Source organism: Erpetoichthys calabaricus, chromosome 11 (assembly GCF_900747795.2).
Source record: "Erpetoichthys calabaricus chromosome 11, fErpCal1.3, whole genome shotgun sequence".
Classification (NCBI taxonomy): domain Eukaryota; kingdom Metazoa; phylum Chordata; class Cladistia; order Polypteriformes; family Polypteridae; genus Erpetoichthys; species Erpetoichthys calabaricus.
Window position 1 is genome coordinate 138,521,390 of NC_041404.2, and position 20,452 is coordinate 138,541,841.

Genomic DNA, 20,452 nt, shown 5'->3' on the forward strand with positions numbered 1-20,452 from the left:
ACTTTACATCTTAAATGAAGAAGGGGCCTGAGTTGCCTCGAAAGCTTGAATATTGTAATCTTTTTAGTTAGCCAATAAAAGGTGTATTTTTGCTTGACTTCACACTACATTCAGGGAATTATTGAAAGAGTCAAATACAAACACATCAGTCATCTTCACGAGGCCTGTCGCAAACCAATAGTGAACCAATATACAACTTTGAAAGACCTGAATGTCACATTGATGTATTCATTGGCTTTCGTGCATCTTGAGCCAGCTGTACCACAATCCCCTAATGTTAAATGTAAGTTTCAGTTTCAGTTCCCACTCAAAGTCATCTCCAGGATGTCTTGGGCTATTACTTTAAACAACATGCATATTAAGATATGACCTTTAGCTTTGTGGATACTGATTAAATCTGTTACACAGCATGGCTAACACATATGGTGCACAGCTGTCTGGTTCCAATAGGCTGCAGGAGAGCTGTAATTCTCTACAGCTGCTCTTCGGTCCTGCACTCCTTATCCAGCTTCTCCTGCTGACTTGCCATGTCAAGCCAGACACTTGCTCTTGTAGCGATGCCAGGCTACCTGTCCCTTTCCTGCAAAAGCCTCAACATGTGTAGCTGAGAATAACAAAATGATTCAGTAGGGTAAATAAAGTAGCGGAAAAGGGGTGTGAATGTGCTCGCCCACTGCATTCGCTGTGCCAAAGCTTTGCCGAGGGTAGAGGGAGCAGCTCTTCCGTAAGGACAACGTACTTGGAGAGCCACTGAAGCCGCATCAAATATCAGATGACCGCAAAAATTCTGCTGACAGCCAGACATGTGCAGCCTTGATTCAGACTGGCCACTGGAGTTGACGAGTTTTTGTGAATACTGAAAAACAGCCTTCATTTTATGTAGTATTGGTGGATAGTAGTTACAATACAAGCATTTATATGTAAATTAACTCGCTCATAGTTACACAGGAATTCAGCGTTGGAGAATCAGTTTATGATTTTATATAATTCTATTAAAGCATAAAAGTTTGCAGTTATGGTGCAGATGTTTCTGTATTTTTACAATGTGAGTATATACATGTGACACTACCAGGGGTGGAGATTCATTTTTAAAATGACCACATTTTATTGTATTCTCTCTGACTTACTGTATATGCATTCATACTTGTAAACAAGTGTGGATGTGTGCATCAGTGTACCCTGAGGTCTTCTGAAGCCCATTCAGGGTGGATTCCTGCCTGTTGTCCTTGTCCTTGGCTTGGATAAGGATGGAGTTGAAGGCACAGGCACAATGTGAATACCGATACATGAAGTGACTGGGTGAGGGTCACAGAAGCAGTTTGGGTGAGGACTGAATCTACAGACATATTATTTTATAAAACACCTTTCAATAGAAAAGATCATCCCAATTTGTTTTGCAATTTACAATTCAATTGTTTTCATCTTTATAGAAATAAAACACTATCTCACAGAGGTAATGGAAGTTAAATTTATGAACTTTCTATAGTACTAGGCTGTTGTACCATGTTAGCCATTATGAATGTAGAGAAAAGCCAAGCAAAATGACACCTTTTATTGGCTAACTAAAAAGATTACAATATGCAAGCTTTCGAGGCAACTCAGGCCCCTTCTTCAGGCGAGATGTAATACAGAAACTGTATTTGCTTGCATATTGTAATCTTTTTAGTTAGCCAATTAAAGGTGTCATTTTGTTTGGCTTTTCTGAACTTTCTATGTAGACCACCATCTGGAAGTGGCAGTTACAGTCCAGTTGCCATCACATTTCTACAATGCAAGTAGTGACATGTCAATCGACTCCCTCAGAATCACCCAGAGAGGTAAACTGAGTGAGCAAAGTATCAGTACACTAATACATAAAGCACCTTTTTGTAGTGGTCATCATTCCCAAACTCTTTACTTTTACAGGGAAGATCTTTCCATATTTTTTCTGCTGCCTTGCCTGGTGTCATAAAGTTGGTCAGGGGTGGCGATTTAACCACTAAGCTTAAGGTATACAGTACATCCTGTGTGTTATTAACTCAGTCACACTGCCGTGCTGCAATTAGCTAGTATTATAGTAGAAAGGATTTAAACCAATAAATAAAATGAAAAAGCATAACCAAGATAAATTGTTGTGTTTTTACATCATAGTCATCATTTTTATTTTGTGCTTCATTTCTTCTTTTACACTACAGTCTGCTACTTGAGTTTGTCAGAGACACTGATGCCCCCTTGTGGAAGGGCTATTTCTATGCAGCTTTGATATTCTTGGTTTCTTGCCTCCAGTCTCTCTTCAATCACCAGTATATGTACACCTGCTTCACTGTAGGCATGAGGGTCAAAACAGCCCTCATGGGTCTCGTTTACCGCAAGGTAAGTTTGTCTTTTTTGAATACCTGGACATCTTGTTTCCTTAATTGTTTTCCCCCTACACTTCATGAGAAGTTATTGTCTCATCTTGTCTTAGTCATTAATATTGACCTCTGTGAATTAGGAGGCCCATGGTACGGAAGCCAAGAGAGGACGTGCAATATCGTTATTTTTTTAAATTGTCTCCTCGAGATAACGGAATCATTTTATCGAGATGTCGAGAAAACAAAAATTTGTTTTCTTGAGATAACGGAATAATTTTATCGCGATCTCGAGAAAACGAAACGTAACTTTTGCTCCTGGCATCAGGCTCGCTTAGATTGTGACGCCTATACAGCTGAAGCTGTATACAACTCGGAGTCCTGCCATGTGCAAAAGTTCGCTGATGACACTGCTATCGTGGGCTGTATCAGGAATGGGCTGGAGGAGGAGTATAGGGACCTAATCAATGACTTTGTTAAATGGTCCGACTCAAACCACCTACACCTGAACACCAGCAAAACCAAGGAGCTGGTGGTGGATTTTAGGAGGCCCAGACCCCTCATAGACCCAGTGATCATCAAAGGTGACTGTGTGCAGATGGTGCAGACCTATAAATATCTGGGAGTGCAGCTGGATGATAAATTAGACTGGACTGCCAATACTGATGCGCTGTGCAAGAAAGGACAAAGCCGGTTATACTTCCTTAGAAGGCTGGCTTCCTTCAACATCTGCAATAAGATGCTGCAGATGTTCTATCAAACAGTTGTGGCGAGCGCCCTCTTCTACGCAGTGGTGTGCTGGGGAGGCAGCATTAAGAGGAAAGACGCCTCACGCCTGGACAAACTGGTGAGGAAGGCAGGCTCTATTGTTGGCATGGAGCTGGACAGTTTAACATCTGTGGCAGAGCGAAGGGCGCTCAGCAGGCTCCTATCAATTATGGAGAATCCACTGCATCCACTAAATAATGTCATCTCCAGACAGAAGAGCAGCTTCAGCGACAGACTGCTGTCACTGTCCTGCTCCACAGACAGATTGAGGAGATCGTTCCTCCCCCAAACTATGCGACTCTTTAATTCCACCGGGGGGGTAAACGTTAATATTTAACATTATACATAATTATTGTCTGTTTTTTTCACCTGTATTATTATCATTCTTTAATTTAATATTATTTATTGTATCAGTATGCTGCTGCTGAAGAATGTGAATTTCCCATTGGGATTAATAAAGTATCTATCTATCTATCTATCTATCTCTTTGCTAACCGTCTGCTTAAATGATGGACACTTAACGTTATTATTTTCTAAACTAAGGCATAAATGTATTTCAGCCTGCATCAGCCCTTGATTGAACAAAAATGTGACGCGCCGATCAATACAGTTCTGCTCTTCTGCCATTTCAAATAGGACGTGGCTTCAATAAGTTAAACATTTAACATTAGATACAATTATTTCATAATTTCGAGAAAACGAGATATTTTGCTTTATCGAGATCTCGATAAAATTATTCCGTTATCTCAAGAAAACAAAGTTTGTTTTCTCGAGGTCTTGATAAAATTAGTCTGTTATCTAGAGCAGGGGTGGGCAAAGTCATTCCTGGAGGGCCGCAGTGGCTGCGGGTTTTTGTTCCAACCCAGTTGCTTAATTAGAAAACAATCCTTGCCAATAATTACATTTCATGGCTTATTAGTGTTTAACTCTGCTATGTCAAGTCATTCTCGTATCTTAGATTTTTTTTCCATTCTAAGGATATCATCCAAATACTTTGAAGTGTAAAACCGATGGGTAATTCTCAGTCCTTCACTTTTTTCTCTTCTCTTTCCTTCCAAGTATTTCATTAAACCAAATAGTGCAGGATAAATACACACAGGTGTAAAGGGTAACAAGCAAAATGGATAACTGCTGGTTTCTTTTGTCATTTGCATCTTATTGCTAATAAGGAGCCATTAAAAACTGAGAATGCAGCTGTTTAAGACTTAAATAAGCAACAAGAGTTCAAAATCTTAATGAGGGAGACAACTAAAATGAAGCAGAAGTGTTTCTAGAGCAATAAGTGCTTCTTATTAAGCAGTTGGGTTAGAACAAAAACCTGCAGCCACTGCGGCCCTCCAGGAATGACTTTGCCCACCTCTGATCTAGAGGAAATAATTTTAAAAAATAACGATATTGCACGTCCTCTCTCGGCTTCTGTACCATGGAGTGAGAAGAGCTGTAACTTTTTATTGGGTCTTGCACTCAGTCGTTTAGTTTCCCCTTTCTTCTCATTTTTTTCTTTTCCCTTTTTTTTTTTGTTTTTTTGCAGTCCCTAGTTGTCTGCAATGCTGCCCGTCGGACCTGCACTGTTGGAGAGATTGTCAACCTTGTCTCCGCTGACACTCAGAAACTAATGGACTTTGTGGTTTACTTCAATGCTGTGTGGCTGGCTCCCATAGAAATCACCCTGTGCCTTTTCTTCCTCTGGCAGGTGGGAAACATTCTAGTGGCAGCTGTATGCACTGTACACATTCATTATGACATCCAAGATAACATTTTAATTTTACACTAACATCTATTTTCTAGGCCTACATCAGCCATAGGAAGTTTCACACTGGATTACCAAAACAGTTTATTTTAAGAGCTTTCCCTTTACCTCCGTCCAAACTTAGGTCAAGTGTAAAATTCTTCAGCCAAGGTTCTCACCCATCCTACAACTTGGCAGCTGTCCTTAGCATCCTTAGGGATTTGTATTGACAGCCGTCTCTGAGGTTACACTCCACCTGCATGAGCTTATTACTCAATCTTCTAATGGCCTGGCCCCACCTTATTTGGCTGACCTTTTCTAAACATACCTTTCTTTCCAGGTATTTGAATTCCACTAAAGACAATGTGTGTTGTTACACTACCTTTGATTACTAGGACTTGACCTTCCTGCCGTTGCATTACATTTACTTTAGAAATATTTAGTTTGTTTTGAAGCAGCATGGTTGCACACTGACTGTACTTATACTCAACAGCTCCAGGGACCTTGGATCAATTGCAGGCCTGTATGGAGTTTGTATGTTCACCATATCTGAATCCATTTTCCTCAAGCACTCTGCTGTGCTCTGCAGCGCATGTGTGCCCCCTGAGAATCTGTTCTTTAACTTATACCATATCTAAATTCTTCTGCCCAGACCCAATTTGCCACTGGGAGGGCAAAAACACCAAAACACAAGAAAGTAACTTTACACTAAAATTCAAAGTTGGCAATAAATTTCAAACTTTTAATGCTGGCGTAACTTCATACTTTCAAGCAAATGTGGGGACATCATCAGAACAAGATCTGCTCTCAATGCTGAATTCTTGGCCATCTTCAAATGGCTTAGTTTCAGGATAATAATAATAATAATAATTCATTACATTTATATAGCGCTTTTCTCAGATAAATGATGAATGCCTGGATGATCGGCTGATTAAGGATGGCATCAAATGTTAAATACCAGAAAACAATCCAAGGTGGTGTAGCTGTTTTTCCCTCATCTTATACCGGAACATTCTAGAGAGTGTTATGTAAAATGATCTTGTTGATGTCCTTCAGGATTATCTTCCTTTTGTTTCCTTCATTCTCTTTCTGATTGTTTATATCTGATCGTGTCATTGTTTTGTGCCTCTTAAAAATCATACTCCTGTGTTCATGTAGCGTCTGACTAACAATGTTAGCTAAACACACGTAAATGTCTAAGTATCAAAAGTACAACATTTACAGTACGTCTGCAAAGCCATTTAAAGTACAAATAACAACAATATATTAATTACTAATTTTTTATTATGCTCACATTTTGCAACACTGTGATCTCTCAAAGGGCGGCATGGTGGCACAGTGGTAGCGCTGCTGCCTCGCAGTTAGGAGACCCATCTGGGTTCGCTTCCCAGGTCCTTCCTGCGTGGAGTTTGCATGTTCTCTCCGTGTCTGCGTGGGTTTCCTCCCACAGTCCAAAGACATGCAGGTTAGGTGGATTGTCCCTAGTGTGTGCCCTGTGGTGGGCTGGCGCTCTGCCCGGGGTTTGTTTCCTGCCTTTCGCCCTGTGTTGGCTGGGATTGGCACCAGCAGACCCCCGTGACCCTGTAGTTAGGATATAGCGGGTTGGATGATCTCTCAAACATTCCAAAGAGATGATTACATTTGCAAAATTTTGACAACAACAGGCCATTTAACCCAACAAACCCTGCCAATCCTATTCAACTAAATTCTCCAAAATATCATCAAGTTTAAAATTCAAAGTCCATGACGTACACATACTACAGTCTGCTGCCATACTTGGTGATTTATTCTGTGGGCCTTTGGTTCTCTCTATGGTCTTTGGGTGGAATCCAGAGTACCCACTGAAATCCCATGCAAGCCCAATTCGGCTGGCAGGAGAACCCAAGTATCGAGCAGGCGGCATTTACATCTTTTGACTCGAAAAACCAAATTCTTAATTTTAGTCAGTAAATTTGTTTTTTCTCTAGCACTTTACAAAGTATACTTGAGCATAATGCATGGAAGTCAAAGTTGTTGCTGCTTTTGTGCTCATATTATATATAACTGAAGTTGTGTCTCGTTGTTAGTACCAAAGAAATGTTGGGCATTGCATTGTACTGAAACATTTATTATTTTAGTCATGTTTAGTCTCTCCGCCTGCTCATAATTTAAACATGACTGTACAAACCATCGTGACTTGAGCGTAAGCGTTCCTTTCCCCTGTGATCCATTTCCTCTTTTTCTTCTTTCTGTTTTTGTAGCATTTGGGCCCTTCTGCCTTGGCTGGCATCGCTACCATCATTCTGATCTTTCCTTTGAATGGCGTGATTGCTAAGCAGAGGAGCAAACTGCAGGTAACCTCCGACCACCTCCTGATGACCTCTGTCACCATTAGCTCCCTGTTATTATGCTGTCTGGCACTTGGCAGAGGTAGATGGAGTCCGTGTCACACAGCTGTTTCAAATAAAATGCTTAATGATTTGTGGGTGTGCGGGTTGGACGTGGCTTATTTGTCCTCTTCTTTATTAGGTGACGGCTCCCCTACAAACAGAAGAAAGCAGTAGCACCCATGTTTTCAGTGCAAAGAAACACAATTTCTAAAAGACTTTACGTTTACATCTCTTTTTCATTTTCTTTCCACTGAGTCTTCTCAGCTCCCAGCACACATTTGTAATTTGGAGGTCGTTTAAGTCTTATCCATGTTTTAATGAAGTCAGTATCCAATCAGCTTTACTCTCATCTAGCAAGATTTTTGTTTTTCATATAATCCTGACATATTTGTTTAATTGTATTTGCCAGTCTTCCATTTTATCGGCCCTCTTTTTTCAAGTAAACCTGATTTACCTCTGAAGGAATCTAATTGGATGATAGGGAAGATGATAATGAAATAAAATATAAATGCATAAATATTTGGAGGAATGGCTTGGATACAACATAGCCTAACCAGCTGAAAAACCATCTGAATCAGGGGGTCCAAATCAGGGTCCTGAGTAATCTTTGGGGCCGCAGGCTTTTGTTCCAAACAAATCCGTAATTATAAGTCAATTCCTTTTTTGAATTTAATTTCTTGTCCCTGAAGCTGATCAGTTTCTTGTGATTTGTTTCTAATGCTTTTATCTCACAACTTTTCTGTTTCTATTTACTTTAAACATAGTTTAGTTTCGTTCAGCAGCAGATAGACAGTTGTGTGCAGAGTATACAATACATTTCTAAATATTACCTTGATTTATTGGAAACTATAATTGTTTTTTTTTTGCCTGCGGTGAAGGTATGGGAGGTATTATGGGGGATCCTAGCCCAATTTTGGTGACTAAAGCAGCTACCAGTGGCCTGAATGTTTTTATTGTTACCATCAAACAGGAGAAGCAGATGAAGCACACAGACATACGGATCAAGATCATGAATGAAATCCTCAGTGGAATTAAGATTCTCAAGTTTTATGCGTGGGAGAAAGCTTTTCTGGAGAGAGTGCTAGGTTACCGAGCCAAGGAGCTGCAGGCACTGAAGAAATCTCAAATCCTTTACTCCATCTCAATTGCCTCCTTCAACTCTTCTACTTTCCTGGTATTTACATGTTATGTCCCTTTGTCATCTACAGCCTAGCATCATGAGTCATGCTCTACATCATAGTAAATTACTGGAAAAGATTTGGTTTACTTGCTTGTGTGTTGTACGTATTGAATGGCAAAGATCATTTATGTCCATTTTGTAGCAGGCAATATGGAAAATTAACAATAGTAATGAATGATTTTCCGTAATGCATTCTGTTCCCTGCTGTGCCCCAGCACTGCCCAACCCTCTTACACAACAAGGATTAAGAAACACAGACATTACATAAACTGAAGTAACAAAAAAGGACACATTACCAAATGCTGTATAAAATCCCCTTTTATTAACCTTTTTGTCAACTTGGCCATTTAAACTTGTTTAATCATTTAGTTTGAGATTCCTTTTGAGGTCTTAGCCGCACCATACAGTATCAGGGATCCCTCTGGTAGTCCCTAATGATTCTTATACCACTGAACCCTGATACATCACTTTCTGATATGGGTGACCATAAAACAGACAGCAGAATCCCATTATTACCTTTCAGGTTCCCACTGGTTTGTTGCAGGATGTAACCAGGCCTTTTTGGGGAGCGCCAGATAACTCACATGCATGGAACAAATAATTAAACACTAGCCAACCCGTGGCGTAGCATACGCCGCATCATTATGTATTGATGAGTGAACACTTCCTGAAAGACACAGTTGTCCAAATGGGGTGGGTTTGAGGATACGACGCTCATTCAGCGATTCACATCCGCGACAAACAAACTGTTTTGCACGCTGCATACAGCGATTCACATCAAAGCATACACATTGACTGGTCATGTGCCTGGTCGCAAGAGCAACTCACGGAGACCCGCTCACCAACTCTAAGACCATGGGATACCCCTCGCAAACTGTCTTACACGCTGCATACAGCGATTCACATCCGCGACAAACATGATTTTTCTTAGATGGTCCTGTCGCGTCCACCCTCGCATTCAAAGTGTGTAAGCGTGTAAATGCAGAATTCTTTTTCCATCATTCATTCATTTTCCGAGTCAGCACACACACAATTGTAATACATTATCTGGCATTTGAATGCTTTTTTGTATTGGCCTGTTATACTTGGTAGTCCAGTCTCAGATGATTGATTTTTTTTTTCCCATCAGATTGCATTTGCCATGTTTGGAGTCTATGTGCTGATTGACAAGACTAATGTCCTGGATGCTCAGAAGGTGTTTGTCTCGATGGCACTGATCAATATCCTTAAGACTCCTTTGAGCCTGCTGCCCTTTTCCATGAGTACCACCATGCAGGTGAGATGAAGTTCTTTGAATTCAACTAGACATCTTAACTGATCTGAAGTGTAATCTACCAAGGATGACCTCGAAAGGGACGTAGGCTGAGCCTAGTCTGGAAGTAACTAAAGTGCTCCAAGTTAAAGCCACTGAGCTCTTGGCCGATGCATGTCTTTATCTTTTTTTATTAAATTATACATGGAGGGGCAAGGCAATCAATACACATAATAATTAATCACAATCACCGCCGACACTAATGCCCAGCAGCTGAATATGTCCTCATAACCACTTGTCCAACTCTCTAAAACTCTTTTCTTGTTCCCTCCTCATTTATTGCACTATTTTTTAATGTTGTGGCTATTGGCCTAGTAATTAGCACACTAGTTTTTAAACCATAAGGTTGACAGTTTGGTCTGCACCACTGTATTTCATAGTGACGTTGAGTGAATCACTCCTATTGCTTGAGTTCATGTTGAACAATCACGAAAGCAACTGTACAGGATCTGTCTGGTGAGCAGTAAGACTTTCAAGGTGCCAGTGCTACTTTACACAGGTAGTGTGATCTCGTGTCTAAGGCGTTGGACTTTAAACTACATGGTTGCCTATTCTTCTCCCATCTCTGCCACTTTATCTGATTCTGAGCAAGACACATAAAATGTGTAGGCGCCAGCCTTAAAATATCTGTAAATAGTTATATCCTGACCTTGTACACTGCCTTGGAAAAAGGTGTCTGCCAAACTTACAATAATAATAGACTTCTCAATTTTAGAAATGATGGTAGTATAGCAATTATGGCCGGGTGCAGGCATGACAACTCCAGTAAGCACGAAAATTTGGAGCACCAACCAAGTCATCTCATTTATTGTCTGAAGATAGAAAAAGACAAAACAGTAGAAACGTTCTTTGACATGTGCTTCCTGTTATGCGGTGTGTCAAGGTTAAATAAATGAGGTTTGTTGGGCTGGTTAGCTAAGGTCACCGAGCTTGTGGAGCTCCATCTGGTGGGTCGCTTGTGCCAGTAAATAATGCCTTCGTCTTGGAGGCCCGGGTTTTTATAGCGACTGAACCTGAAGGGGCGGGGTCAGTTGCACTCGCTGGGTGGCTTCTTGGTACCGTGGAAAAAGAAAGAGACGACAGTGTCAGTGACAGCGCCCCCTCTCGTCAGAGCAGGTTATTACATACTTCGACAGAGCCTGTGAGGAGGTCCTCCAACGTGCATGCATGACACAATATACTTACAATGTCTGCTTCTGAACACCAGATTAGAATGCAGCTTGTAGATCTTTTAAGGAAGTATTGTCTTGGTAAAATGCATAACAGGAATGATAATTCATTTGGACACAAACCCTCCAGGTCTTGTTGAAATCTAAAAGAAGATATGTGATTTAACCTTTTTCCAGTTGCTGAGAAATAGATAATTAACGGTTAAATGTCTTGCCTCAAATCAATCATCCGCCTATCTAATTCACTAGCTGACTCATCGCCCTTCAACAAACATGTCTTTATTTTTATACTAGAGCACAAAAATGTGCTTTTCATTACAGAAACAGTGGGGGAACTAACAAAGTGAATGAAATCAGCCTACAGTACATGTAAATAGAGCACTGTCCGTGTAGACCCTTTGGACTTGTGTGAGCCCACACAAAGTTTTCAGACAGACAAGCAATGAGAGACATTTGAACAAAAAGTGTGAAGCCATTCCAGCATTTCTGGAAATATCCATTATGATCAAAATTAAAGTCATTGGCTGTAATGTGAGCTCAAAGTCAAGTGTTGTATACAGAAAACATGATGTGTGTCCAAAGGCTTTGAATGCTGACCTGACTTCAACATTTCAAAAACGTATCCCGGCAGTGGGCTGCAGCATGAGATGCTCATCCTGTAGAAGACCAAGACAAACAAACATCCAGCCCATATTTTATTTAGTATCTTTCTGTGGTGAAGGCCAGAAGATCCTAGAGATGTTGTACCAAAGTTAACACAGAACTGAGGAGCTCCCAGTGAGTGAAGGGTGTTAAAGTCACTAAAGCGACCAACAAACAGGAAATAAACCTGCTTAGTAAAGTATCTATCTATCTATCTATCTATCTATCTATCTATCTATCTATCTATCTATCTAGTAATATTCAACTGTGCTTCGGTATTTTGTATATGCTTAATGCATAATAGTGCAAATTTCATAAAGTAAAGAGAAACGTTTCCATTTTTCAGGCTGGTGTCTCTTTGAAGCGGCTGGGCAAATATCTGTGTCAAGAAGAATTAAAAGCCGACAGCGTAGACAGAGGTCCACCTTCTTCAGGTGAGATCTTGTCAATAAACTAATGTTATCACACCAAAATATAACCTGAAGTCGTCAATTATAAAGATTTTTGGCACTCGAACTGTTAATTGTCAATTGCATGAAGTCAAAAAGACAAAGGTACAGCGTGCATGTTTTTAGTATATGAATGCAAATTTGAATTAGCAATTGCAATGACCTCATCTGGTCTGGAGACATGTACTAATTATTAATTAATTAATTAGCCCAGTTTGAGTGAGTAGGCATGTGTGCCTCATGACAGACTGGTGAACCATCCAATATTGATCCTTGTCTCTTTGCCAGGCTTTAATGGAAAAGTAAGTTGAGTGTTAGTCTGCCATTTTTTCCAATTGTCTCCTGTTGTCTAAAGCCAATGCAGATTTCAACATACTTCTGCTTGCTGTGTATGATGGATGTTTGTCCCGTGCAGTGCATTGGTTTGATCAGCAACCAATTCTGTTAATTTTACTTTATGAAACATTGAATTGTTTGAGCAATGGTGGAGTGTGCTATTGAACCTGACTCTCATTTATTGTTAGCAGGCCACAGTGTCCTGGTTGAGAATGGTACCTTCAGTTGGTCAAAGGACGGTGCCCCTTGTCTCAGGAGGTAAGCTTTCATTGCTTTCATGATGGGCAGTGAGTTTCGTCCCATCAGCCTGAAACGAAGTTGACATGAATAATTATCATCATTTTCCAACCCGCTGAATCCGAACACAGGGTCACGGGGGTCTGCTGGAGCCAATCCCAGCCAACACAGGGCACAAGGCAGGAACCAATCCCGGGCAGGATGCCAACCCACCGCAGATAATTATCATTTGCCAGGGTTTATTAAAGCAAGTTACCCTTTTAGCTCTTAATTTAAATTTGGTTACCACCACTGTCTCACGTTTCTGTGGTCCTGAATTCAGTTATTCCATCCCATTTATGGGCTTTCCATTTCTACACAGTCCCAAAGATGCCTATGTCAGGATTATTAAAGAACTATGAACTGGCATTGTACGATTTAGTGTGTGGCCTGCGATGGACTTGTGCTATGTCTAGGTTTTGTTCCTGTCTGCGGATTCCACAGTAATCTTTGCAAAATCAATTACACGTGGGTCCCAAAAGTAAATGAGTGAGTCACATGTTACAATGGCTAGTGTGACTACCTCACATTAATAGGGGCAACCTAGCCATTCCCTGAGTACCATCTGTGCAGTCTTTTAAGTTGTTTTGTAAAATAAATTGTCATCTTTCTGTACTGCATTCATCTTTGGTCTGTAAAGCACCTCATGATGATGTGTGATGTTAACAAAATTAAATGTTTCTTCTTGATTACTTGAATGAACTGATATATTACACACCCATATCCGGGTTTTGTTTTTGAATCTTTTATAATAATATAATAATCTTGATGGGCGGCACAGTGGCGCAGTGGGTAGCACTGTTGCCTCGCAGTTGGGAGATCTGGGGACCTGGGTTCGCCTCCCGGGTCCTCCCTGCGTGGAGTTTGCATGTTCTCCCCGTGTCTGCGTGGGTTTCCTCCCACAGTCCAAAGACATGCAGGTTAGGTGGATTGGCGATTCTAAATTGGCCCTAGTGTGTGCTTGGTGTGTTTGTGTGTGTCCTGTGGTGGGTTGGCACCCTGCCCGGGATTGGTTCCTGCCTTGTGCCCTGTGTTGACTGGGATTGGCTCCAGCAGACCCCCGTGACCCTGTGTTCGGATTCAGCGGGTTGGAAAATGGATGGATGGATGGATAATCTTGATAAATGTCCCTGTAATCTGAGTGAGGGGAAAACACATGTGGTGAAGGTGCTAGCAGTTTTTCTGGTGATGCTCTATGGAGGATAGGCCCTGGCGCCTAATGGGTGACCCTAACAATTTCATACAGAAATCAGCTAAGACCCTCTGTGTCAGTTTCTGTCCTTTCATTCAGTTTTGTATGTCCCCATAGGGTCAATATGAGTGTACCTCGAGGATCGTTGGTGGCAGTCGTTGGGCATGTTGGCAGTGGAAAGTCATCTCTCCTGTCTGCTCTTTTGGGAGAAACAGAAAAGAGAAGTGGGAATGTCTCCATCCAGGTACAGCAAGACTGAGGTCCAGCTCTAGTAGTCCTGATTTCATGGTACAAGGTGTCTAGAGTTCTGTCTAGAGTAACATTTAACATCTCTGCCTCATTGTAGGGCTCAGTGGCTTATGTTCCTCAGCAAGCCTGGATCCAAAATGCCACCCTCAGAGACAACATCTTGTTTGGACGGGAAAAGAAAGAGAGCTGGTACCAGAGAGTGATTGAGGCATGCGCCTTACAGCCCGATTTGGAAATCTTGCCAGCAGGAGATGAAACGGAAATTGGAGAAAAGGTACCTTTCTGTGCCCTCTTGATTTTCCTTTTTGTTTCACCATTATGCTGCGACTCTTTTCATTGTTGTCTCTCTGGATCCATTTAGGGTCTGAACCTCTCTGGTGGTCAGAAGCAGAGAGTCAGTTTAGCCCGTGCAGTCTACAGGAAAGCAGATATCTACCTTCTGGATGATCCTTTGTCTGCTGTTGATGCACATGTGGGTCAGCATATCTTTGATAAAGTCGTAGGACCCAAAGGTGTTCTGAGAGATAAGGTACATAGTGACATGATATTTGAGCAACTGAGGCATTAATTCAAGTTTTTAATTACATTCACCTGTCAGATGACCACCTACATTTTGCAAAGCATGATGTGTAACATTACTCTACCACTGCTCACAGACACGAGTACTGGTGACCCACGGCCTAAGCTACCTGCCTCAGGTGGACCTGGTTCTTGTTTTAATGGATGGAGAGATAAAGGAGATGGGCTCATATCAGGACCTTGTGACCAGACAGGGAATCTTCTCAGAGTTCATCAAGGCTTATGTCAGCACTGAACGCAAAGAGACTGGTGCTCCAAAAGGTGTGTGCCCAGGAGGAAGGTGACCTCTAAAATGTTAAATTAGTTTGGGATCACTTTTGATTTAAAGACAAAAAAAAATAAGAATCTGTCATTCTCATACAGATGAGATGCTTCTTCCTCTAATGCTAATGCTGTTGTCATCACTTGTCTCTCTGAATCCATAATTCATACTCTGTGGAACTCTCCTTTGAGCTGTAACTTGAACATTTCAGGTACCAGAAAGTCTTCCTTACGGCTCAGTGTAACAGATTACATGCCTGTCTCGCGAGACCTCTCCAGGGAGCAGCTTGTCAGGTAAGCGCTGTCAATACACCTATATCAGGTTTGTGGTGCTTATACTTATTACTATTCCATATTGTACTGGAACATTCATCATTCAATATTATACTATAGGCCTGGAAAATTCATCAACTAACAGTACAAGCCTGTACAGTAATGAGTAAAGCGGACTACAATCATTACAAAACAACTTCTTCGTTACGTATCACTTGTTGTTCATACACTGCTGACACAAACTCGTGCCCATTTCATCTTATGTTGTCGAAACGGGCTCTTTGTCTAGTATTATATATATACACACACACACAGTATACCCAGTGTTTTTATGTTACAGTATTAATTATTATGATATTATGACTGTTTGGTGACCTTTTGGCCGTTTTATCAAAGCTGTCCAAGACTCAGATAATACTTGCCCGTAGCATTTTACTGGTTACAGAGGAGAGCTTTATTGCTTTTGTCTCTTAAAAGTGGTGACACGGACAGCCCAGTACTCCAGAATGTTGAGCCCAGTTCAGAGGTGGACCAGGTCGATGTGGCAGTGGATGCTGGGAAGCTGACAGAGGCTGACAGAGCAAAGACTGGAAGGGTAAAGAGACATTGAATTTTTGTTTTTATCTAAATGTATTCTTCAGAATGCAGATGAATTCATAAAAAGGATCAATTTAATGAACACAAGCAGTAGCAGCACTGAAATACAGCCATTACTTGAAGACACTCCACCTGCACTTCATTATGCAGAATAAAACCCCATCTTAGTGCCTCTCTTCAGTTAACTGAGGACGCTCTAGCTACGGCTATAACTATGATCACAGCTGACATGCTGTGTATCAGGTGTCCTAATTCATTGGCGTTCTTTCAGTACAAACAGTCATCATCTCTGGTGTATCTGACCGATTTTTTTCTTTTGTTTCAATCCAGGTTAAGCTTGCCGTCTACATGGAGTACTTTAAGACGATTGGCCTCGGTTTCATCCTGCCCATCATATTCCTCTACATATTCCAACAGGCCGCCTCACTCACTTACAACTATTGGCTCAGCATGTGGGCAGACGATCCTGTGATCAATGGCACACAGCTGGACACAGACTTCAAGCTGGGGGTTTATGGTGCCCTGGGCTTTGCACAAGGTGAGCCGTTGTGCTGATTACAGTTGTAGCTGTAATTTTTCATAAATGAAATAAAGCCTTATAAAATAGCATATTTTAAAAACTAGTAGCACACCAATTCCATGACTTGTGTTGGGCACTGTAGACATAATCTATAGGCCTCTGAGTTTCTAAACAGGACAAACTGGAATGGATGGATGGAAAACCAGCACCCAAATACCCACATGATTGTCCAGCACACCATCCCGGGTGTATCCCTGCCTTAGTCCCATTTCTTATGGGATGGGTTTCAGCTCTCTGATTCTAAAATTAATTAAAAAGTATTCAATAAGGCCTGCGGTGGGCTGGCGCCCTGCCCGGGGTTTGTTTCCTGCCTTGTGCCCTGTGTTGGCTGGGATTGGCTCCAGCAGACCCCCGTGACCCTGTAGTTGGGATATAGTGGGTTGGATAATGGATGGATGGATGGATTAATAAGGCCTTCACTTACTGTATTTATCAGAACATTTTACAAGAGTTTTTTTGACCTGTTTTAAAACAAATCATTAAATGACCTGCAAAGGTAGCCTGAACTTCGAGGGGATGGCAGCTGGGAATGGCAAGAACATTTGCCCAGTCCTTTATTTTGAACAAGGGGGATCCGCCCCCTGCTCGCTTCGCTCAGAGTTGGGTATTCTGAAATACATTAGTCGAGCTCGTTCGTTTTGGAGCCATGCCCGCTTTGCCCGCAGGCATTTCAGACGCGCGTTGTAGGCGCCTGCGTTCATTGATTTTATCCAGGCAGGCTCGTGTTTGTATATTCGTCAGACGAGCTCGTTCGTTTTGAACCCGTGCCTGCTGTGCTTCCGCAGTTTCAGACGCACGTTGTAGGCGCCTGCGTTCATTGATCTTATCCAGGTGGGCTCGTGTTTGTATCGTTGAGCTGTATTGTGTTTGAATTTGGTGTTCAGCGGTTTGTACAATCCCAAGCAGCACATTATTCCTATCTTCACTCCGCAGTAGTGCCACTCACAATATGGCGGTGACGCCTGCGCCTTCACTCCGTACCATCTTTGTGGACCTGTGGGGCCTCCGTAGCCTCTTCCGTTTGAATCTGGACCGCAGCGCAGAATCCTCTTGTTTGTGTGGCTGTGTCATTAGTCGTTAGCTATGGGCGCGTTTTTGCTTCATTTCTCATTCACGTCAGTTGAGCTCTTTCGTTTTTGGGCTGTGACTCCTTCGTGCGCGGTGGATACGACTTCGCTTGCGGTTTATGAGATGTGCGCTGTACGCGCCTGCGCAGTACGTCTCATGGTCCCATCGCCGTGTACCTGCATCCATGCCATCCGGTTTACCATTCTCGGTTAGTAATATGGATCTTTATTGTTCTTCTTTGTCTATACTTCTCATTGTCAGTCGGCTGGCCTTTATTGTTTTTACTTCTAAGTCATTTCAGTGGTGGGAAATTTAGTTGCAAGGAGACAGAATGGATAGTGAGCTGGAGGCTGGTGGTTTGGGTGACAAAATGAGAAAGTACCAGCCAAATACACTAGGTGTTTCCTTATGAGCTAATACAGTAATAAAATCAATTTGCATTTCATCTAAATTAACAATTCCTTATTAGCTAAGGCAAGTCTTAATCAAAAATGACGCTTTAGTCATTGTCAGATGAGTAGCATCAGTTGCTGATGTAAAGTTAACTTTGACAGAAAGGAAACTAGTTTAGAATAGCTAAAGAGAACAATATTTTTTTCTAGGTAAGTGTAAATTAAGGGGCACCAATATCCCAATTTTTTCCAGTCTATTTTTTCAGACTTTAAGACTCCTAACCAGTCCTACTGTCATTTGCCCGTTTTTTCTAAAAGATGCTCCTATGCTCTCTACAACAGGAATTGCTATTTTTGGCACCACAGTGGCCATTTCTGTTGGAGGGATCATCGCTTCACGCCACCTCCATCATGATTTGCTGCACAATGTCCTCCGCTCCCCCATGGCCTTCTTCGAACGTACACCCAGTGGAAACTTACTGAACAGATTCTCCAAAGAGGTGGACGCCATAGACTGCATGATCCCTGATGGCCTCAAGATGATGTTGGGATACCTCTTCAAGCTGCTGGAGATTTGCATCATTGTTTTGCTGGCCACACCTATAGCCGCCATCGTCATTCTGCCATTGGGACTCTTCTATGGGTTCATCCAGGTGGGCAGAGAAAAGGATGAGGCAGAATGAGCCATTAAAGTGGACATAAGTAACAGTGTTTGTAGAGTTTGATAATTGTGTAATCTAGTAAATGTGGTATTCCTTTCTGCTTGTTCCAGAGCTTCTATGTGGCCACGTCCTGCCAGCTGCGAAGACTTGAGTCGGTTAGCAGGTCTCCCATCTACACGCACTTTAACGAGACTGTTCAGGGTGCAAGTGTCATCCGTGCCTTCAGGGAGCAGCCTCGCTTCATCCTGCAGACTAACCAGAGGGTAGACGAGAATCAGAAATCTTACTTTCCTCGGTTTGTCGCTACCAGGTATGTAACAAATCAGTTAAATTTAGTTCCCTACCATGGTAGTAAAACATATTTTCTTGTAAATCATGAGTGTGTAGGCATGGCAGTAACAGTTAATGCGTTAGGATACCAAACACAGGGCTTAATTCTTTGGTTAAACACTAGTAATGTGGATGAGAAGCGTGTTTTGTGCAATCGTCTGATTAGACCTGAGGTGCCCAATGTGTGAAAGCACTGAACTCGGCCTGCCGCCTTCTTCACATCCCAGAGTGGTGCAGTAGGTGTCTCCACTTGCCTTTGTGTAAAGCGTAAGTCCCCCCTGCCTATTACTCGGCACAGAGGTTTGAAAGCATGGCACGCTTGACTTCCCACCACTCTAGCAGAAATGTCAACAGGAATATAAACGTAGACGCTCTGAGCTACAGAAGCCACCACTCATCCAAATCATAATGCCCACTGCCAATGACCAATCTGTGGCAGCAAAAATTCAGCCAAGTGTTTATTAGGAAAGTTCATGTGTGGCACATAACTTTAAATTCAAAAGCTGAAGATAAGAATATAGCCTTGCACTTGCTGTTTTTCTTCTCTGAATTTTTAAGCGTCATTGGGTAGATTTGGAGGTTCTCTGTATGCTCATCACTGTGGCTGCTGGCAAAGAAAAATAATTCAGACCAGCAGTCCGATTCCATTTTTCTGCTTGGTTCCACCTTGAAGCCTTAAATGAGGAAAAAGGAATTTCTTTATACCAAGTAACAATGTCCCACCCATCCATCCATCCATCCATTATCCAACCCGCTACAGTGCATCCAGAAAGTATTCACAGCTCATCACTTTTTCCACATTTTGTTATGTTACAGCCTTATTCCAAAATGGATTAAATTCATTTTTTTCCTCAGAATTCTACACACAACACCCCATAATGACAACGTGAAAAATGTTTACTTGAGGTTTTTGCAAATTTATTAAAAATAACAAAACTGAGAAATCCCATGTCCATAAGTATTCACAGCCTTTGCTCAATACTTTGTCGATGCACCTTTGGCAGCAATTCCAGCCTCAAGTCTTGTTGAATATGATGCCACAAGCTTGGCACACCTATCCTTGGCCAGTTTGGCCCATTCCTCTTTGCAGCACCTCTCAAGCTCCATCAGGTTGGATGGGAAGCGTCGGTGCACAGCCATTTTAAGATCTCTCCAGAGATGTTCAATCGGATTCAAGTCTGGGCTCTGGCTGGGCCACTCAAGGACATTCACAGAGTTGTCCTGAAGCCACTCCTTTGATATCTTGGCTGTGTGCTTAGGGTCGTTGTCCTGCTGGAAGATGAACCGTCGCCCCAGTCTGAGGTCAAGAGTGCTCTGGAGCAGGTTTTCATCCAGGATGTCTCTGTACATTGCTGCAGTCATCTTTCCCTTTATCCTGACTAGTCTCCCAGTCCCTGCCGCTGAAAAACATCCCCACAGCATGATGCTGCCACCACCATGCTTCACTGTAGGGAAGGTATTGGCCTGGTGATGAGCGGTGCCTGGTTTCCTCTAAACATGACACCTGGCATTCACACCAAAGAGTTCAATCTTTGTCTCATCAGACCAGAGAATTTTCTTTCTCATGGTCTGAGAGTCCTTCAGGTGCCTTTTGGCAAACTCCAGGCGGGCTGCCATGTGCCTTTTACTAAGGAGTGGCTTCCGTCTGGCCACTCTACCATACAGGCCTGATTGGTGGACTGCTGCAGAGATGGTTGTCCTTCTGGAAG

General features: G+C 42.1%; 1 protein-coding gene across 2 annotated transcripts in view; it reads left to right on the forward strand.

The window, feature by feature from the left end:
* Positions 1 to 20,452, forward strand: part of LOC114661008 (multidrug resistance-associated protein 1-like) — a 76,888-nt gene that overhangs the window by 40,818 nt on the left and 15,618 nt on the right. The window contains exons 9-24 of one of the 2 annotated variants that reach the window (XM_028814083.2): positions 2,175 to 2,352; positions 4,630 to 4,791; positions 7,068 to 7,160; positions 8,167 to 8,370; positions 9,506 to 9,652; positions 11,846 to 11,933; positions 12,473 to 12,542; positions 13,870 to 13,996; positions 14,099 to 14,275; positions 14,363 to 14,530; positions 14,658 to 14,841; positions 15,054 to 15,135; positions 15,592 to 15,709; positions 16,042 to 16,249; positions 18,094 to 18,404; positions 18,524 to 18,723. In XM_028814083.2, coding sequence (XP_028669916.1) covers positions 2,175 to 2,352; positions 4,630 to 4,791; positions 7,068 to 7,160; positions 8,167 to 8,370; positions 9,506 to 9,652; positions 11,846 to 11,933; positions 12,473 to 12,542; positions 13,870 to 13,996; positions 14,099 to 14,275; positions 14,363 to 14,530; positions 14,658 to 14,841; positions 15,054 to 15,135; positions 15,592 to 15,709; positions 16,042 to 16,249; positions 18,094 to 18,404; positions 18,524 to 18,723 — 2,517 coding nt within the window. The remainder of the gene's footprint in view (positions 1 to 2,174; positions 2,353 to 4,629; positions 4,792 to 7,067; positions 7,161 to 8,166; positions 8,371 to 9,505; positions 9,653 to 11,845; positions 11,934 to 12,472; positions 12,543 to 13,869; positions 13,997 to 14,098; positions 14,276 to 14,362; positions 14,531 to 14,657; positions 14,842 to 15,053; positions 15,136 to 15,591; positions 15,710 to 16,041; positions 16,250 to 18,093; positions 18,405 to 18,523; positions 18,724 to 20,452) is intronic. The other variant, XM_028814084.2, reaches the window with a different exon arrangement.